We start from the raw sequence: 18329 nt of genomic DNA on the forward strand, positions 1-18329 counted from the left end.
CATAGTGTTGCGATTACGTGTCAGGATTCAAACATTTCCCCGATGAATTTAAGGCAAAATAAATAAGCATAAAATAATCACTTTTCCACACTGAATCCGTACGTGCTTTTATTTTGAAGATAGAGCTCCAATCCAAGAAATCATTATGGTTACGTCACAGAAAAGCGACGCCAACGCCGAATTGTGATGTCACATTCAACGAGAGTTCTTTGACTAAATCATGTGTACATATAGTTTTTCTGTTAAAAATATTTTTGTTGTGTAGTTGTCTGGTCAGTAGATCGCCTTAATGTAAAGGTAGGCTGCCTGTTTGTTGATGCTAGTACCGCCGTCAGTGCACATGCAGCAGCTAAATGCTGTTAGTAGAAAACTGACAACATCGATGGTTAAGGTCTTATGTTATTCTTATTTTGTGTGCCTGTTTATTAATCTAAATCTTTTTTAGCAATTGATTTGTAATAGTGAGGCTTTAAAGCAGCATTGTTTTTGCTAATTTACACTTTTTGGTACCACAAGTTAAAATCCCAGAAGGAAATTTGTCTTGGACACATACAGAAAATACATATGTCATAGTACATAATTGACCACATACATGCAAGAACACACAATAACTACCACTAGTTGCACATTGCCTGTAGTAAAGTCATCAAGCATTTGAAAAATATGCAAATATATTGAAGAACATATATGTTAAATGTTTAATTAAACATTGGTTTAATTCTGTGTTTACAGTGATTTCATAGACGTGTAATAACAAATATATTATTATTTTTCTTTCACTCTCTCTCTAGTGACCTTTGCTGTGATGCCTCTAACAATGTCTCAAATCAGTGATCCAAAGATTGCTTTTGCCTATCTGCGCCCAAACTGTGTCCTCCTGACCCGAGAGCCCTCTGTCAGCAATGTTAAGACTCTTGGCAGCCAGTTAAAAGAAGTCAATGATGCAACATTGCAGCAGCTCCAAGAGTATGTCCTTTTCCCTCTTCGCTTTGTCCTTAAAGTCCCTGGTCCCAAGAAGGACAAACTGGTGCAGGCTGTGGCTGAGACCATGAGCCACATCCTGGAGAACACTTGTGTCCAGAGCTGGGACACACTCCACGGCCTTTTCTCAGAGCTCTGCCTCTGCCTCTGCTCTCCAACTGACCCTGGTAAACCTGCCGATACGTCAGAGGAGCTGAAGTTGGCTGTGCTGCAGTGCCTGGACGCCCTGCTTCATGCTGCTTATGGTGACATAGTCTTCAAACTCTTTGAACCGATCATGCTGCCTGGACTGGGCGCAGCGGTTTCACTGCTGCTGGCTTTAGGTGAGAAGGAGAAATCTCGAGATATTCAGGCAGCAGCACTTAAGTGTCTCCAGGCTTTAACTCTGCAGTGTGACTGCACTCAGGAGCATGTAGTCCCATCCTCAGAGGAGCAACATGCTATAGGCAGCGCCATGGCTTCATTCTTACCTGGAATCTCCATGGCTGTAACCAGGATTATTACAGGAGATCTGAGACAAGGCCATGCAGTCACAGTCAGGGCCATTAAGGTACAGTATTGCAAACCATACTCTGCTTCTTATTTGCATCCAGTTTAAATCAATGCAAGCTTTGACTGAATTTCACACAAGCATACATGCTGTTATAGGTATAATTATTTGTTATTTAGGCTGCAACTAAGGATTATTTTCATTAGTGATAACTGTACCATATCACCTTTTTCCTCTCTTATTCTTTATATAGTTTTGGTCAAGTGCTGTGCGGCTTGTGTTGGAAGATGTCCAGCTTCAGGCCAGTCAGCCCCTGAAGACTCCCTCATCAGACCTGGGCAGAATTGCACAGCTGATGGTCCCACGAACACAAGACTGGGTTAAAAGCACAGTGGGGAAACTTTCTGTGCTGCTCAAGAAAATCATCTCATGCACCTCAGCCCATAGGCACTGGAGGGTTCGGCTGGAGCTGGTGGAGCTGGCTGACCACCTGCTGGCCAGGTGTAGTCACTCACTGGGAGAGTGTGTGGGGCTGCTCTTGGAGGCACTGGTGGGAGCAGTCAATGATGAGGAGCCCAGAGTCAGAGAGAGGTCTGATTTAACAGATACTTTTGTATTTTTCAATAAGAACAAAGCACAATCTAATTTTGTTTATTGAAACTCCTCTTTACTCCTCTCCTCTAGATGTGAGGTTTCCCTCAGGGACGTATCGCAGAGGAATCAAAGCAGCCTCAATAGTAGCAGCGGGGATATGACCAGCTCTACTCACACCTTCACTGACGTGCTCTCAGAGAATCTCCACTCTTTGGCCACCTCCCTTCCCAGACTGATGAGGACCTCTGATGACCAGAAGAAACTTTTTGTCCTCAATGTGTTCCTGGGTTATTTAAAGGTCCTGGGGCCACTCGTCTGTGTGGTGCTAAACTCAGCTGCACATCTGGAGAGGATTTCTAAAGCTTTGATGCAGGTAATGTTTTCCGACATGTATCAGAATAAATATCAGAATTCTGTGTAAATGGTAATTATAGTAAATCTTGGTTATGGTTGTTTAAATTTGTTGGTAATTGAAATGCATTTATAGTTCTGCTAGCTTCTTCTGACACACTTCCTATGTGTATAGAAATATGTGTAAAATGTGCAATCCTGCACTTTTCGGTGTATTAACATGTTGAGATAGGTTTGTTTAACTTGGGTTTCATTATTATGACATAGGGGTTTAGTTTTTAAGGTTTTTGGGCTGAATATCCTCAAGGTTACATACATACATAACATGAGGGTCATGGGGGCTGCTGGAACCAATCCCAGCTGATGAAGGGCTAAAAGCAGTATACACACAGAGACTCTATTCACGTTCACATTCATACCTGTGGTCACTTTAGAGTGTCCAATTAACATCTACATTATTTTGGACTGTGGGAGGAAACCGGAGCACTATCCATTACACTGCCATGTGGCCTCACAACCCATTCATTCATTCATCTTCTACTACTTTATCCTCCACATAAGGGTCGTGAACACAAACCACTGTGGATTTAACAGTGATTGCTGGCAGTCTACTGTTGTATAATTAAGTGGCAGCAAATTGGACTAATTACCGATTTATTCAGTTAATTCAGAGTTTAATTTTTATCTGTAATTGTCACTTTCATGTGAAACCTTCATGACGTCTGACTTTGCCTGCTCTTTGTTCCTCAAACTTTAACTCAAGTTACAAGTCTGACAACTTCCCACATTGTCAGAATCACAACAAACACGCTGCTATGATTTGACAGGTGCTGGAACTGGATGTGATGGATGTTTCCATCGTCGAAGAAAGGAGCCACAGCTCTTCCATAGAAACGAGTTCCAGTGCCCCTGATTATTACACTGCTCACATACAGAGGAAGCATTTTCTCTACTTCACTGATGAGAAGATTTTATCTGTGCTCATGGAGATCTGCCGGACGTTAGGTATGAGTTCTGCTGCATATGACAGACTTTATTAAAAATCATCTCTTCTTGTAGTCATCATGCATACATAGCAGTACTTAATATCTGAATAAAGAATATATATACATATGGCAGCTAGAGGTCTAGGTTGTAACATTTATGATGTTTTTTATGGGCAAAAGGTGAACATTCTACCCATGAGTATGTTTATATAAGTGTATAACTGCTTTAAACTAAGTGTTTGGTTTTAGTAGCCTTAGAATAAGCCATTAGTTACCACCTACGTAAACCTGATGCATATACGATCAAAGAAGGATGAAACAACAGAAAGGCTGGAGAGCGTTGTGAGTGTTTAAATCCTTTAAATCCAGAGTTTTATAATGTGCTTAGGTGAAAAGAGTCGTCCTTTGCTTGTTGCAGTCTCTACTTTCACCTTCAGATGTCACTATTCTAACACACTGGACGTTAAAAATGTAAAGGATGTCACACATGCAAATGCTTATGGATTAAAGCTGGCTACATTTTATGACATAATATGTTGTATAATATTTTGATAGATCTCATGCCAGACATACAAGTAACTTTCCCTATTTCTACCTTTAGGTTTCTATGGCAACATTTACCTACTGACTGATCACTTTCTGGATCTGTACCGCCAGTCTTCATCATACAGGAAGCAGGCTGCCATGGTGCTGAATGAGATCGTCAGGGGTGCCGCAGGCATCGGCGTGGCAACAGAGAGTCAGGGTTTGCGGGGTGAGGGAGATGGATGCTCTGCCACCTTAAAGGAAGACCTTGAAGCTGCAGTGGTGTCTGTCGTGGAAGAATACATCAGTCTGAACAACTGGCACCTGATTACTGTCAGTGAAGAGACAGATAGAGACCGACAGGATCAACAGGTGGGGACAGTTTAAGTTTTAATGTTTTGTGGTCTTTGCACTGTATCAAATGATTTCAGGTGTATTGTGGCAAAAGTTTAACCTGGTTCCTTCAGTCAATTCATAGCTTGATTGGGGGGAAACGTGTATTAAAGAAGGAGTTGGATGCTTAGTGTCTGTGTGCTACTAACAAATTACAAGTGATTAGCTGGAGATCAAATGTCTAAAGGCTTGTGGACTGTGAAAAGTTTGGGAACCACTTTCTTAGCTTAAAGCCTGGAAGTGAAAAAAAATGTGCTGAAGCTTCCATCTTCCATACCTAAACTACTCCTTTTACTCCATTTATTATACTAGTACTTCATAATTTGATGTGGGAATAGATTGTATGGGCAGTGAATGTTGCATCAGCAGCAGAATTTGTCGATCAGTAAATTCTCTGTGAATGATCATCACATGAAACAGATGAGTCTACTCTCCTTGGTCTGAATGACGGAGTCATACTTTGCTATTTAACATCTCATTTTGTATTTTTGCGAACATTTATTATTGCAGAGTTCATGCCGCATTGAAATTTGATTATTGTCAGATCTCTCCACTCTAAACTACATGCTCCAGGCATCACTGAGAAACCCACGCACATTGTTTTGTGGCCTCAGTGCAAGCTCCTCAAAGCTGCTCCAGGGTTTCAACTCACTGCTCTGAATTTTTTAGACTGGATTACTGAGCCGACACAGATACAGTTCCATTTCAGTTTGTAGATAAACTTTCTGTTTTTCTGTGCCAGCTGAAATGTGAACTCTGGACACACGTTACAAACTAGGATATGATACACAGAAATATATAACATACAGTAGAAGGAAGGTTTGCCATTGTAGAGGTTGTTTCTGTTTCCTCCCTTAGTCAGATTATTTATGCTCATGAATAGAAATGAAAATAAATGTGAAAATGGTACAATCTACAGGCACTTAGCTGTGTACACTAATGTAACTGTTATTACAGTACGACTTTCAAGGCAGAACGGATGGATTCTACAAGCTGTCCCTCTAAGTTTCATTTTCTCCTCCTAAAAAGTGTAGTTTCTTTTTGTTTTTTTTGAATATTGCTGTAGTTTTCTTAATTTTTATAAGAAAACTCAAGTAAATCCAGTTGCAGTATATCTATGCACCTTAGGATACAATAATCTGGATACTGGACATTTAAAAAAAAATAAAATATATATTTACACATGTATATATGTATATATATATATATATATATATATATATATATATATATATATATATATATATATGTATATATAGTTCTCTGTTGTGCTCTCCTTTGCACTTTTCAGTTTTTAGGAAAAATCTTTTGTCTTGCTAGTTAATGTAGATGTAACAATGACCTTTGGCCTCTTTCTTCTTGTAGTTGCTCAGCCCACCCAGACTCCTCTCCATTTCCAACAATGACATCAGTAAAATCAATGTAAACTCTCTCCAAGTGATTCCCTCCTCGTTTGGCTCCTCATCTCCTTCATCTTCGACCCCCACAGTCCACCAGCTCAACAGCAACATCTGGCAACTGTGTATCCAGCTCGAGGGCATCGGCTGCTTTTCTCAGGCTCTGGGTCGTGACTTTCGGCCCCTGTTGATGACATCGCTGTACCCTGTCTTGGAGAAAGCAGGGGAGGAGACACTACTGGTCAGCCAGGCAGCGCTGGGCTCCATGTGGGACATCAGCAAAGCCTGCGGCTACCCCTCACTGAAGGAGCTGATCAATGAAAACTCAGACTATCTGCTCAGTGACATCTCCCTCAACCTGCAGAGGCTCAATCAGCATCCACAGGTAAAGCAAGCTCACACAGTAGGACAGCAAAAGCAGAAGAATCTTCTTTAGGACAGTTTAACAAAGTAATTATTTGTTGCATTTCGGTTTTGGAGCAGGTGGCCAAAACACAAATGCAGAAAAGAGAAATAGATACATTTTTACAGTGAATATTTTGGATATTTGCTTTTTAAATTAATTAAGGTGGCTTAATTAATTTTTTTTTCAAATGAATTTATTTCATCACAGTTTTTTTTATGATGATAACCAACTGCCAAACACATCTTCTCACTTGAAAGCGTGATGTTATCAACTGTAGGTGTAGAACATTTTTATGGCCCTGACCATGTGTTTCTTCATATTCCTGTCTTGTTGGCCAGGCTCCACGCGTGCTGACAGTGATGTTGACTCACTCTGACTGCAGTCTGCTTCCGCTGGTCGGGGACATCGTTCAGGATGTGCTGATGGCTCTGGATCTCAGCTACGACCACACAGCTGCCCTCTTCTGCTCTGTGCTACACGCGCTGATGAGGGCACTGGGTACGTCTTCAAGAGTGTTGTTAAAGGGTGAAACTATACAAAATAAAGAAAAATGGTCTTAGGTATTTCTGTCCTCCTATAGCAAGGTGGTTTCCCTCCAGTTGTACCAGGACAAATGAGTCTGCCACATCCAAGCAAACCTCAACTGACCAGGAAGTCCTTGACATCCGTCAGTTCCTGCTGGATTACTGTAAACAGAGAAAGCTGGCAGAGGGCATTGGAATAGAAGAGGACAACACTGAGGATCTTGGTAATATTTAATCTTTTAAGGGCAAAACAAGATGATCATATTAACCATTGTATTATAGATTTACCTGAATTGATTTAACAGAGTGTTTGTTGGGTTTATCCATTACCAACTTAACTATCTGACTTTACATCGACTGTTAATATAGAGGTCCCTCCTCCTGTGGAGTGCGAGGACAGTGGAGATATGGAGGCTCCTGATGTGAAAGCAGAGCTTCCCTCTCACCTGAGGATCAGTAAAGACGTGATGGAGCGCTGCATTCATCTGCTATCTGATCCCAGCCTCAGACTGCGTCTCAAGGTACTGTGTCTGCAGCAGGATGTAGTGTGAAATGGACCTTTAATTCTGAAGATAAGAATCTTAGCGATGATTGTTTACAGGGAACTTTTGCAGTGATATACATATACTTGAGTTTCTAGTGCATCGGTATGACTGATCTCCCAACCACACATGGGCTACAGCAGCTCTGTGTTGTTCTTTTTCAAAACTATAGATTTGGCAGTTGGCTGGGACTCCGGTCCAATTAGTGCTTAGTAGAGCACAAAGACTATAGTCCTTAGTCTGTCATGGCTTTGTAGACAGATTGGGCCCACATGAGGTAGCCAGTTAACCACTGGCTAACTGTAGCGCTATATACAATAATAATTAGTGTCCTGCTGCTGACATGAGGAATTTGCAGCTCAGTGTGTGATTTTCTTGGTTCTTGTTTCCTTTGTTGGCTGTTAAATGAGCAATAAAACTGAGTTGCTAAACCACACTAACCTCATTATGAGTTACTGCCAGTGAAATACCACTTAAAAATCTTCATAAGCTAGAGATTATTTGTTTATTCAGCAAGTTTGAAACACATAAAACCACCCGTAGAGACTGTTTGAATCCGATTTTTTTTGTTTGTGTTCTGTTAAAGACATTTAACTGTTGATGAATGAAGTTATTGAAGAAAGTCTCTATCACCTAAAGGCTGCTTATTCATTGTATAAAATAATGTCTCTACATCTTCAGGTGTTGGATGTGCTGGAGCTGTGTGTGTGTGTGCTGAGTGAAAAGGGGGATGAACTGCTGCCTATGGCTCATCGCTGCTGGCCTGCCCTCCTACAGAGACTGACAGCTGATGACCCTTTAGCGGTCCTCAGAGCTTTCAGGGTGTGTAAAACGCAGCTTCTTTTTATGTTAATAGTAATTATGGCTAAAAAAATGTCATCTAACTTCATCTAATGTGATGTTTTATCTGGATCAGGTGTTTATGTGCATGTAAATCCTATTTTACCAGCTGAATTTTACATTATTTTTCATAAGTCAATCATAGGTTGTGTTGGTTAACTGTCTTACTGTGATTTTCAAAACATTCTGAACTAATTGAATGAACGCTGATGATCGCTTCATCTTAATCTCTCAAAGCAAATCACAAACTGTTTTTCTTTTGACGACTTCTGTATATTTTCGTCGTAACCGTTTTTGTCACACTTGCTGCACACATTGTACCTTACACGCTGAGTGTCTCTGCCAGATGCTGTGCACCCTGGGTGAGACGTGTGGTGACTTCCTGAGGAGAAGGGTTTCTAAGGAGGTTCTTCCAAGATTGAGCTCCTCACTGATTCGACAGGCTCCTATTAGTGCTAAGGCTGGACCCATCTACCTGCACACGGTGGCCTACAAACTGCAATTGGCTGTGTTGCAGGGACTGGGTTCACTGTGCCAGAGGCTGGATCTGGGTAAGAGAATACGAACACACACACACACACACACAGACTCTGGTACTTTAGACAGCTTTAGGACTGTTTGGGAAGCATTCAGATTTTTCAGCTGCTTTCTTTGCTAAGAAATCATTAAAACTGAATCATTTTGGTTTGTGGACAAAACAGGACATTAGAGAATGTCATCATTTCAAATCGTGAGAGATAGATAGTACAGATAGTACACTACAAGCATTCAGATTACCATCTCTTACTTTTTGTTTAGAAGTGGGAAATTTACAAATTTTGTGTTGGTCTATAGATACAGTAGCACCAGTGTAGCTCTGTTCAATCTCACACTAGGACATTCAGATTTCCATCAAGACAGTGACTGTATTTAACCACCAGATGGCAGTTTTTCATCACAGTGTGAACAGGGTAGAGGAGGTAATGCAGCATGAGTTAGTATTTATCTCAAGTTCTCTGCTCTGCTCTGCTTCTTTTTTTTGAGGACCTGAAAGAAATGAGAAACATGTTGCATCTTGAAAATTTGATTGTGTAAAATTGAAATTCAGTTCATCGCTCTGTGAAATTCATTGTCTCAAGGTTCTTATTGGTGTTTGTTGATGCTGTGGTTTTCGTCAATCGAGAAACCATTCGTATTTTTTCTATCCTTTTTCTTTAGTCAGTGTTGTTTTTAGTATTGGTAACCACGGGGCCTCTGCAGATATACAGCACATGTATTTTGTCTTGTATAAAATCACACAATATGATCATTTCAAAGCTGTGGCATTACTATGCAGTAGACTGGTCAGCCAATAGACCAGGATGCTACTGAATCCAATAGTTTTGCAACTGCAAAGTAGAATTTAGCAAGAAATGCTGTTAAATTTGCTCATAAATCAGCATGTCAAGATGCAACAGGGAAGAGGGATGTTTAATGGATGAGCGCCGTGTACGTTGTATTTGGAATTGCATTGTTATCATAATTATAAATGTTCATGCAGAAGAGTCTGGGGACTCGATGCCTATGTGGTACCGGTGATGTAATTATGACTGCTTGTCTCATTTTTCATCAGTCATTATGTTTATTTAGCAGTGACAACCCTGTCTCAGTCATACTGAGCTCAGATCGCTCCAATTTTTTCCAGCACACAAGGATACTCATAAAAGTACTCACAGGAAAATACGGTACTTACAGTGGAACTAAGAGCAAGCGATGCAATTGTAGAGTGTGATCACTCTTCTCTGTGGCGATCTATGTGCAGGTTGAGATGGTGGTATTTTAATCAGCAATGAGAATTAGTGTTAAAATGTCCCTTTAACTGCAATTACCTCTTGTTGTTAAGGACAGTGAGCTTGTAAGAGCTGGTTGGCAGGTGATAAATCAGTACAGATCAGATTCAGACGAGGCATGACTTAAAGGGTTTTTTTTAAATAAAAATGTCAGAAATTATTATTTTAATAGGAGATATTGGGTAAATATCTGGGATTTTATTGGGTGGGACAGGTGTTTATTTACTGTGCACCACAATAAAAACCTCTGACTCGATTTCAACGTAGTGGTGTGTCATCTACAGTGTTACCTTGGTGATGGTGTGAACCTCACACACATGTCACACCCTCCTGCTGAAGCTCATCACTGACAGATGAAAAGATAGCGGCTGGTGACAGCATGTGTCATAGCCATAGCATGGCTGTCTGCAGGAATCCCCGAGGGCAGCAGCAGAATTAGCAGCGATGAGGACGGAAGTGCAGGGGTAGCAGAGAATAAAAAATAAATAAAATAAAATAAAATCTGAGATTTTTAAAAACGAAAAAAAAAGAATAAAAAAACTTTTGAACTGATGTCACCACAAGAGAACCTTGTTTACTGTAAACTTCTGTAATCACTCTCTTCCTTCAGCGAGGAAGATGGGTGAGGCAGTGGTGTGTGGTGACTTTTGCAGATAGGCAAGCGGTGTTGAAGAACGCACACACACCCAACACTACTCATCACAAACCACTATAGCAATGTTTAGATCAGCTGTTAATAACGCCAAAAAGAACCAGACCAAAAAAGCATGACAGAGACAGAGGCAGCAGCAGATTCTTCAAATCGGCATCTGTCCTGTTTGATGACTTCTCGCCATCTGTCTCTCCTGAGCTGAAAATCTCTCTCCGGCATCTCGGTGCACTCTGCCTGAACTTCTTCACCTCAGTGCACTCCCCCGTGATTGAAAAAGACAGAGTTTTACAGTTCAAATGTGCAAAGGGAGTTTTTGCTCCAAACTTTGTTGCAACTGACCAATGTGATCAGCGAGACGATTCCCACCAATCACATTTGAGAAATCGCAGTCTGATGTGCTTGGTTTTTTTTTCGTAAGTGCATTTTTAAAGCTGCTGCTCTAGAAAAATAGATACTTGTCAAGTTTCAAAGAAAAACTGAATCTGTTTTTACAAGGCTGATTATAAAATAGGCTAACCCTAACCCTAACCCAACACACTGCCCCAAAATCAGTTGGCGATCCATAGATTGGATTCACAGTGGGAGAGCGAGAGGTGCTGCTACTGGACAAAGTCACTCACCTTATTGCCTTTGTCAAAACAAAGAATTAAGAGAGTAAAAGCATCAAATACAACCCTTAGCGAAATGTCACTTCATGGTCAAAGAATTTATGGAAATATTCAACACAAAAGGCACAGTTGCACTAATGAACAGCCCAAAAAAAACATCCACATTTTATTATAGAAAGTTGTGAACAGCAAAAACAAACAAACAAACCATCAAGAAAAAACATGTGTCTGAAATCATGGGTACGTCTGCATCGTTACCAAAGCAACAGAGGCAGAGAGCTTTGTTATGCCTGCCCTGGACACAAACCTGATTCGAAAGTCCCTGAATATATCATACATAAAATATGATTTGAGAAAAAGCCTGATTCCACTCTGTAAAGCTTTTTAGTCCAATTTAGCCCACCGTGTTGTTTCTGTGACTTAATTAGACCACTGTCTACTTCTTCTGCAGTACTAGTTTAAGCATTTAGCAAACTAAAGGGCGACCTGTTTTGCTTGAATGTTGGGCCAACACTGGGGTCCAGAAAAAACGCTCCAATGTCGCCTCATGTCTTCAGGATATGTAAATGAGCACATCATAAAAACTTTTGTGTTGACCACAGCAGCCTCAGGCTGTTTGTAAGCGGTCCAGTCATGACATAATCCTAATAACCAATTCTGTTTGTGTCCAATCCCCTCGTGCTTCTCTGCCTCGGGATCCTTCTTATATATTTTGTATATTGATAATATCAAAAAATGTAAATGTTTTCACAAATCCACAGTGAGGAAACCTGAGGTAATGAACGCCAGTCTTATTAGTTTCCTATCAGGTTGATCTCACTGCTTCTTCTAGTCTTTCTCTTTTTGATGTCCAAGGTTCTAAACAACTGTTTGGATAAGCAGTCATGATCCATATCCATTTAACAATATAGTTGGCTATGCTATACTGGAAGAAAATATTTTTTTTCCTTGTCAATGCCATCACATGTGAGCACAAGTCAAGAGTGAAAATCCTCCAATTTTATTTTATGTTCAATTTAAAATAAATCAATAAAAATTGACTAACTGGTGATGACCTTTTGCGCTACATTCCCTTCTGTCATTTCTTTCCCTGTTTGTTTTTCTCCTCACCATTCTTTATCCAAAACCTGAATCACAGTCAATAAAGTAGTGAAAATGCATTTTGTTTGTCATTTGAGATAATTAAAGGTTAGTTCCTGCATGAATATCTTCTAAGTCTATGTTTAATTATCCCATTTGAATTTTGCATTTAGTTTGTTCACATTTCACATTTATTTAATCTAGAACACAATAGGATAGTATTTAAATTGGGCAAAGTTATGAGCTGATATTTACATGTAATTAGAAGATTATACCATAAAAACAGCAGGCATTTTAACTTGTTATAGTAGGGAAAGCAGTGAAGTCATCTGCTAAGAAATGAAGTTTGTATGAATAATTGTACTCAAGTCCATGGTATTTGAGGAGTGAAACACAGATTAATGCCTCCTTTTTTTATTTTTTTAGTTATATGTTTATTTCGGTCATGTCAGTTAGATAAAGAAATGTTCTTAAAGTAAGGGGCCATTTTGGATGAGTCAGTCTTTAAGCGTAGAGGTATCGCTCCACTGATGATTCGGATGGTTATCTGCTTCACCACTTGGGTCAAACCTGAAATATACCAGCAACTTTTCATGAAAGCTGAATGAAATTTTGCTCGTATATCTACTCTATGTTCCCCACAAGATAAAGTCTCATGACATTAATAATCCCATGGCCATGAGGGCTACTTATACTGTATTGGCTTTTATTGAAATGGCGTGCCAAGTGTTGAATCATGGATTGCCATGAAATTTTTATCACAGACATTCATGTTCCCCTCAGGATTAAGTCATTCTTAAAGCTTCCGCTCAGTGTTTATATCCTGATTTATGAATGGTTTGTCCTGGTTGGCCACTGTGTCTTTTTGTGTGCATCCCATATATAATATGGCTAATAACTGAAACAAACTATGTCAGCGCAGGTCAGTTGAGGTCACGCTCAGTCTTGAGGCTTCTGTTATGGCTCATACTCCGCTCTGTTCCTTGTTTTTTTACATTACATTTACATCATTTAGCAGACGCTTTACAATGGAATTACGTACAATCACCTTGTATGAGCATATTTTGTAAAATAATGTATCTGTCTGCACTAGTTTCCCTCTCTCTCTAGTCCGTACCAAGTGACACTATGAGGACAGGGACACCCAACATTTGTGAATCTGGACATGCCGCTCACTTGTCAGAGACATTATATGCTCAAGAGTTTTACTGTCTGTGTTTCTGTGCTTTCCCTCATCTCCTGTCCATTCCCAGTCCAGAAAAGAAAATAAGGATGATTAAAATATTCTTGATCTCCTGATAAATGTAGTAGTTAAGTCTACACTAGTTGCATGCTCACTTCAAACCTGCAGCAGCATCTCTCTCACTCTCACTGACTGTGGTTTAGTTACAACCCTCATATGAAAGGATCATATTAAAAAAGAAAAAACCTCTTGAATGACATCGAAAGAAAAGGTCCAGTCCTTGCTTTGTAAGGTCTTTCATAGTGACAGTTAATGGCTGTTTTCCCTCAGATCAGAAACAAGGAGATTTGGTGTTGGAAATGGAGAGAATGTGAAAGAGCAGGAGAGAAACAGTCGCCGGCTGCAGCTTTACTCATGTGAATACCGATTTGGCTACAGCTTACCTCTGGGACGCCTGCAGCAAGCCAATTACCAAGCCTCAGTCTCAGACAGAGATGCCAACGGGCTGAAGCAAATAATTTGTTTCAGCTCTAATTGTAGCCTCAGTATCAATTCCACCCTGTTTTTCTTTTAGCACAGATTCTAACAGTACCTGGTTATTTCCGGTCTAGTATTTCTCACCGCTGCCCTCCAAGCACCTTGATTCCACAAAAGGGGACATGCCAGGAGTGCCGCAGCAGAGAGGGGGGAAGAAAAGGGATAAAAGCAGTTGCTAAATAATCTGGTTTTGCTCTGAAATGTGCACTGATGCTTTTATTCTTAACACACAGTGAGCAGGCCTGGTTCAAGCTGAGTGTGGGTTGAATTGAAAAATAGAGTAAGCAGAGCGTTAGAGAGGCATGTTTTGAAATGGGTCTTGAAAGGCAGCTGGGTTTGCAGCTCAGAGAATCACTAAAGGTCTGCTGGTAAAGAAGGATGAGAGAGAAAGAGAGAAGAGATGACAGTGTGGAAAGAATTGGAGAGCATGGAGGGAGCGTGATCTGGCATGGTTATAAAAGTTACAGTCGGTGAGGAAAGGAAAGGGAAACGAAGGTGGCTTCTCAGGTGTGAAATCCAGAGATGTGGAAACAGCCTGCGATGAATTTTTTTTTCCTCAGCCATCTCAGCAGTTTCCTGCAGCTCATTAGGAGTTAGAAAAGTCCAGAAACGATCTATTTCTTTCATCTCTTTCATCTGCTCTTATCCTTTTGCCTCCTCTCTGTCCTTTTCTCTGTCCTTTTTTTTTTTTTTACCAAGCATTGGCATGAAAGGGGAACTGGGTTTATATCTTGACTTTTGTATGTTCAGTTGGATTTGTGGAAACAAAACACTGAACAAATGTCAAGGCTAATTAATAATATTCTTCTTATTCTTGTGCTTCTGGGAAAAAAAACAACATGGTAAACATGCAAGGCTGTGTTTAGCAAAACCACATGACCAATTTTGTCATGTATACATTTATAAATTTATTACAAAGTAAGCATGTGCTATATATTTCACAATTGGCCTTGTACGGAGCAGAGGATGATCAATTTTTTTTTTCGTTTTTTTTTCCAGGTGAAGCAGATCTGGATGCTGTTTGTGAGGCCTGTCTGCCCTACCTGAGCTGCAGACAACCCAGCCCACTGCAGGAGGCTTGTCTAAGGTAACACGTCACTTCATATTGCTGTTATCATGGTCGAGTAAAACACCTACAAGTAATACCAGGGAATGACTTTTCAGTGAAAGTGATGATTGGGAAACCACTCAATACCGTACATCATGATTTCAAAGTCCTTATATTTTGCAACCATAATGACTAGTTAATATAAAAATATATAAATACACTTTACAAGTTAAAGTAAACAGAAAAAACATAGCAAACTTTTGTTCCCTGAATTGATCTATTTCATGTGAATGATTTTGAGGTGGCACTGAGCTGTGTTTAAAGCATTTTTATGTAAATAATGAAGAAAAATAGGAGGAAAATAATACTAATTTGTTTAAATCTCCAGTGTGTAACTTCTGTTTGCTCATAGCTCACATTTTATTCTGAATGTGATGTTATTTCAAAACCCAGCAGAGGGAGCTTGTAAGCTTTCCTACAATATCATAATATCATACAACAGTGACTGTGCCAAGAGGGACCTGCACAACAGGAGTGACTTTGGCAAAGTCAGCCGCAGCAGCGACAGCATCTTGGAGATGCAAGCCTACATTAGGGAGACCCGCTTTGGTGGAAAAACATGGGGAGCCCCAACTAACTGCAACTCTCCGTAAACTGGCTCTATCTGTGTGCGCCAGAGCGCACAGATGCCTGCAGAGCTTTTTGAAAGGACGATTCTAGGTCCATATTCCAACCTTACACTTCTTTCTTGCCTGCTAGTGTAGCTGTTATGCTTCCACCTTCCCTCCTATTAGTCGTGATATAAAATGAGAAACACAGAGATCAGGCTTAATCAACACTGGTTTGAGTGTAATGGACATTTGCTTATTTTTTTGTAAGTTACACACTGCAGTTTTATCAGTAGTACTACTGTAATACTCACTATATGGTATAAAAGAGAGAGTGAGAAAGAGGCTAAGAGAACTGAGGTTTGGATGGATTTGTGATTTCTGAAGGACATTTTATCTTTATCTTTTGGTATGTATATAGTAATATCAAACCTTAAATACAATTTTAGATGTCCTTCAAATGAAACAATCAGGACTCTTGTGTTCAGCCTCTTATGGGGTGCTAATTAAAACAACCTGAAGGCTTTATACTGTGCCTTCAATAGGTGGGTAAGTTAATGAGCTTCACAGTCAAAACAGTAGGACACGCTAAACACGCTAACACGCTAAAGGCAGTGAACCCACTATGTTGTCACTTTGGATTACAGGAAGGAGTTTTCTTCCTCTACACAAATTAAATGATGTACCTCAGCAGAGACCTGAGCTAATCCTCCTCCTCCTATGCTTCTTTTGCTCTTTTTTGCAGCGTTTTCCGACACTTAATCCAGGTGGATGCGGACACTTTCTGGTTCACTCTAAATGAGCTGCATTGTCCATTTTCCTACACGCCGCCACACCCTGACCTCCAGCCTGTGCAGCTGAGCGGGATGGACAGACCGAGAGACGAGTACTCGGATAACGTGCTGAAACTACTGAGGGAGGAGTTTGACTCGGTTTCTGTGACAGTCGACCAGAAAATCAGCTAATGAGCTGGTGATCGATGGTGATTGACAGCTTTTTGAACCATTCACTCAAACAAGTCAGTTAACGGAATAAATATCTGACAACCGTGCAGAAGGAAGCAGCCGTTAGATGAGGCTGTGATAACGTCTGTGGTGTACATGGCTCTGATAAGCAGCGGGGTGAAAAAGGGAAAATGTCAATGAAGCATCTCTGCTGCTGTTCACACTCCTGCTGCAGGTGTTGAAACCAGGAACACTTCTGACAGCTCTGCTGTATTAGGAGACTTTGGCAGTTCCTCTGTTTTTCATTTCCCGTCAAGGCAGTGACATGTACTGTAAATGCAATATTTCTTCTCATGTTATTTCTGGACTTCCTAAAAATAAATCCATATTCTCAATAAATCTTATTTTCTATTTTCTCCTTCTATTATTCAACATCATTCTTCTAAATTGTTATGTGTCATGAAGCTGCATGCACCTCTGGTGGGAGGGGCTTAGAACAGAGAGCCTTCATGTCCATCTCTCCAGAATTCCTGCCTATTACACCTTTAAACAAGGATATCAGAGATGGCAGACTTCACCCCATTCATGTTAGCCTTTATGTGTAACAGACTGGTGCAAAGCTATAGTGTTTGACTTCAGATCAAAAGATTGTTTGTTCAAATCTGCATGAGGGCCCAAAATTATTTGGTCTATGTCACTCATTTTGGACGACATAATAAACTAGGACTTTTTGAAGGACTAACTAAACTATGACATTTTGGTGCAATTTTGGACGACTTATTAAACTATGACGTTTTGGTGACTTTTGAAAGACATACTAAACTGACTGGGCCACACGGTGGTGTAGTGGTTAGCACTCTCGCTTTGCAGCGAGAAGACCCGGGTTCGAGCCCCGGTTGGAACAAGGGCCTTTCTGCATGGAGTTTGCATGTTCTCCCCGTGTGTGCGTGGGTTTTCTCCGGGTTCTCCGGCTTCCTCCCACAGTCCAACACTCTAAATTGACCGTAGGAGTGAGTGTGAGAGTGAATGGTTGTTTGTCTCTAGTTGTGTGTGTGGCCCTGCGATGGACTGGCGAACTGTCCAGGGGTTAACCCCGCCTATCGCCCGATGTAGCTGAGATTGGCACAGCACCCCCCGCGACCCTCTGGTGGAGGATAAAGCGGTTAGATGATGACTGACTGACTGACTATATGTTAAGTTTTTCGTCAAACTTTGGACAACATACTATACTATGACTTTTTTGTCAAAATTTGGGCAACATACTGTAGTATTACTTTTTTTCAAAATTTGTATGACATATTATGACTTCTTTGATTACATCTGTGATGTCTATAAATGCACTGGCAGAGATGGCTCTTGAAACCTCAATCCCTGTCTTTAGTCTCTTAACCATTAAACCACTATGACTTGTTGCTATAACAGCAACGTTTTGAATAACATACTGCATTATGACTTTTTTTGTCAAAATTTGGACGACATGCTATACTATGACTTTTTTGTCATAATTTAGACGACATGAAATACTATGACGCTTTTGTCAAAATTTGGACGACATACTATATACTCTTACTCTTTTGTCACATTTTGGACGACATACTATAGTATGACTTTTTTGTCAAACTTTGGACGACATACTTTTGTATGACTTTTTTGTCACATTTTGGACGACATACTATACTATGACTTTTTTGTCAAACTTTGGACAACATACTATAGTATGACTTTTTTGTCAAAATTTGGACGACATATTAAACTATTACTTTTTTGTCAAAATTTGGACGACATGCTATACTATGACTTTTTTGTCATAATTTGGACGACATGCTATGACT

The 18329-nt window shown here is 40.3% G+C and overlaps 1 protein-coding gene across 1 annotated transcript; it reads left to right on the forward strand.

Annotated features, from left to right (window-relative positions):
• Nucleotides 1-175: 175 nt before the first annotated feature.
• tti1 (TELO2 interacting protein 1) lies at nt 176-16910 on the forward strand. Its single transcript, XM_044039247.1, has 14 exons — nt 176-297; nt 792-1531; nt 1725-2062; nt 2156-2438; nt 3244-3421; nt 4004-4299; nt 5686-6102; nt 6462-6621; nt 6704-6871; nt 7017-7168; nt 7871-8011; nt 8376-8580; nt 14897-14984; nt 16299-16910. The coding sequence occupies exons 2-14, from the start codon at nt 806-808 to the stop codon at nt 16516-16518; spliced, it is 3372 nt and encodes a 1123-aa protein (XP_043895182.1). The 5' UTR covers nt 176-297; nt 792-805; the 3' UTR covers nt 16519-16910.
• Nucleotides 16911-18329: the final 1419 nt, after the last annotated feature.

The sequence above is a fragment of the Solea senegalensis genome, linkage group LG11 (genome assembly GCF_019176455.1).
Source record: "Solea senegalensis isolate Sse05_10M linkage group LG11, IFAPA_SoseM_1, whole genome shotgun sequence".
In the NCBI taxonomy this organism is placed as follows: Eukaryota; Metazoa; Chordata; class Actinopteri; order Pleuronectiformes; family Soleidae; genus Solea; species Solea senegalensis.

What these genes read in the sequence shown, in the direction of transcription:
- tti1 (XM_044039247.1), top strand. Translation starts at nt 806, where the DNA reads ATGCCTCTAACAATGTCTCAAATCAGTGATCCAAAGATTGCTTTTGCC. An exon ending in GAGACCGACAGGATCAACAG is followed by an intron (nt 4,300 to 5,685) that starts GTGGGGACAGTT and finishes TTCTTCTTGTAG; the next exon opens with TTGCTCAGCCCACCCAGACT. An exon ending in GTGCCAGAGGCTGGATCTGG is followed by an intron (nt 8,581 to 14,896) that starts GTAAGAGAATAC and finishes TTTTTTTTCCAG; the next exon opens with GTGAAGCAGATCTGGATGCT.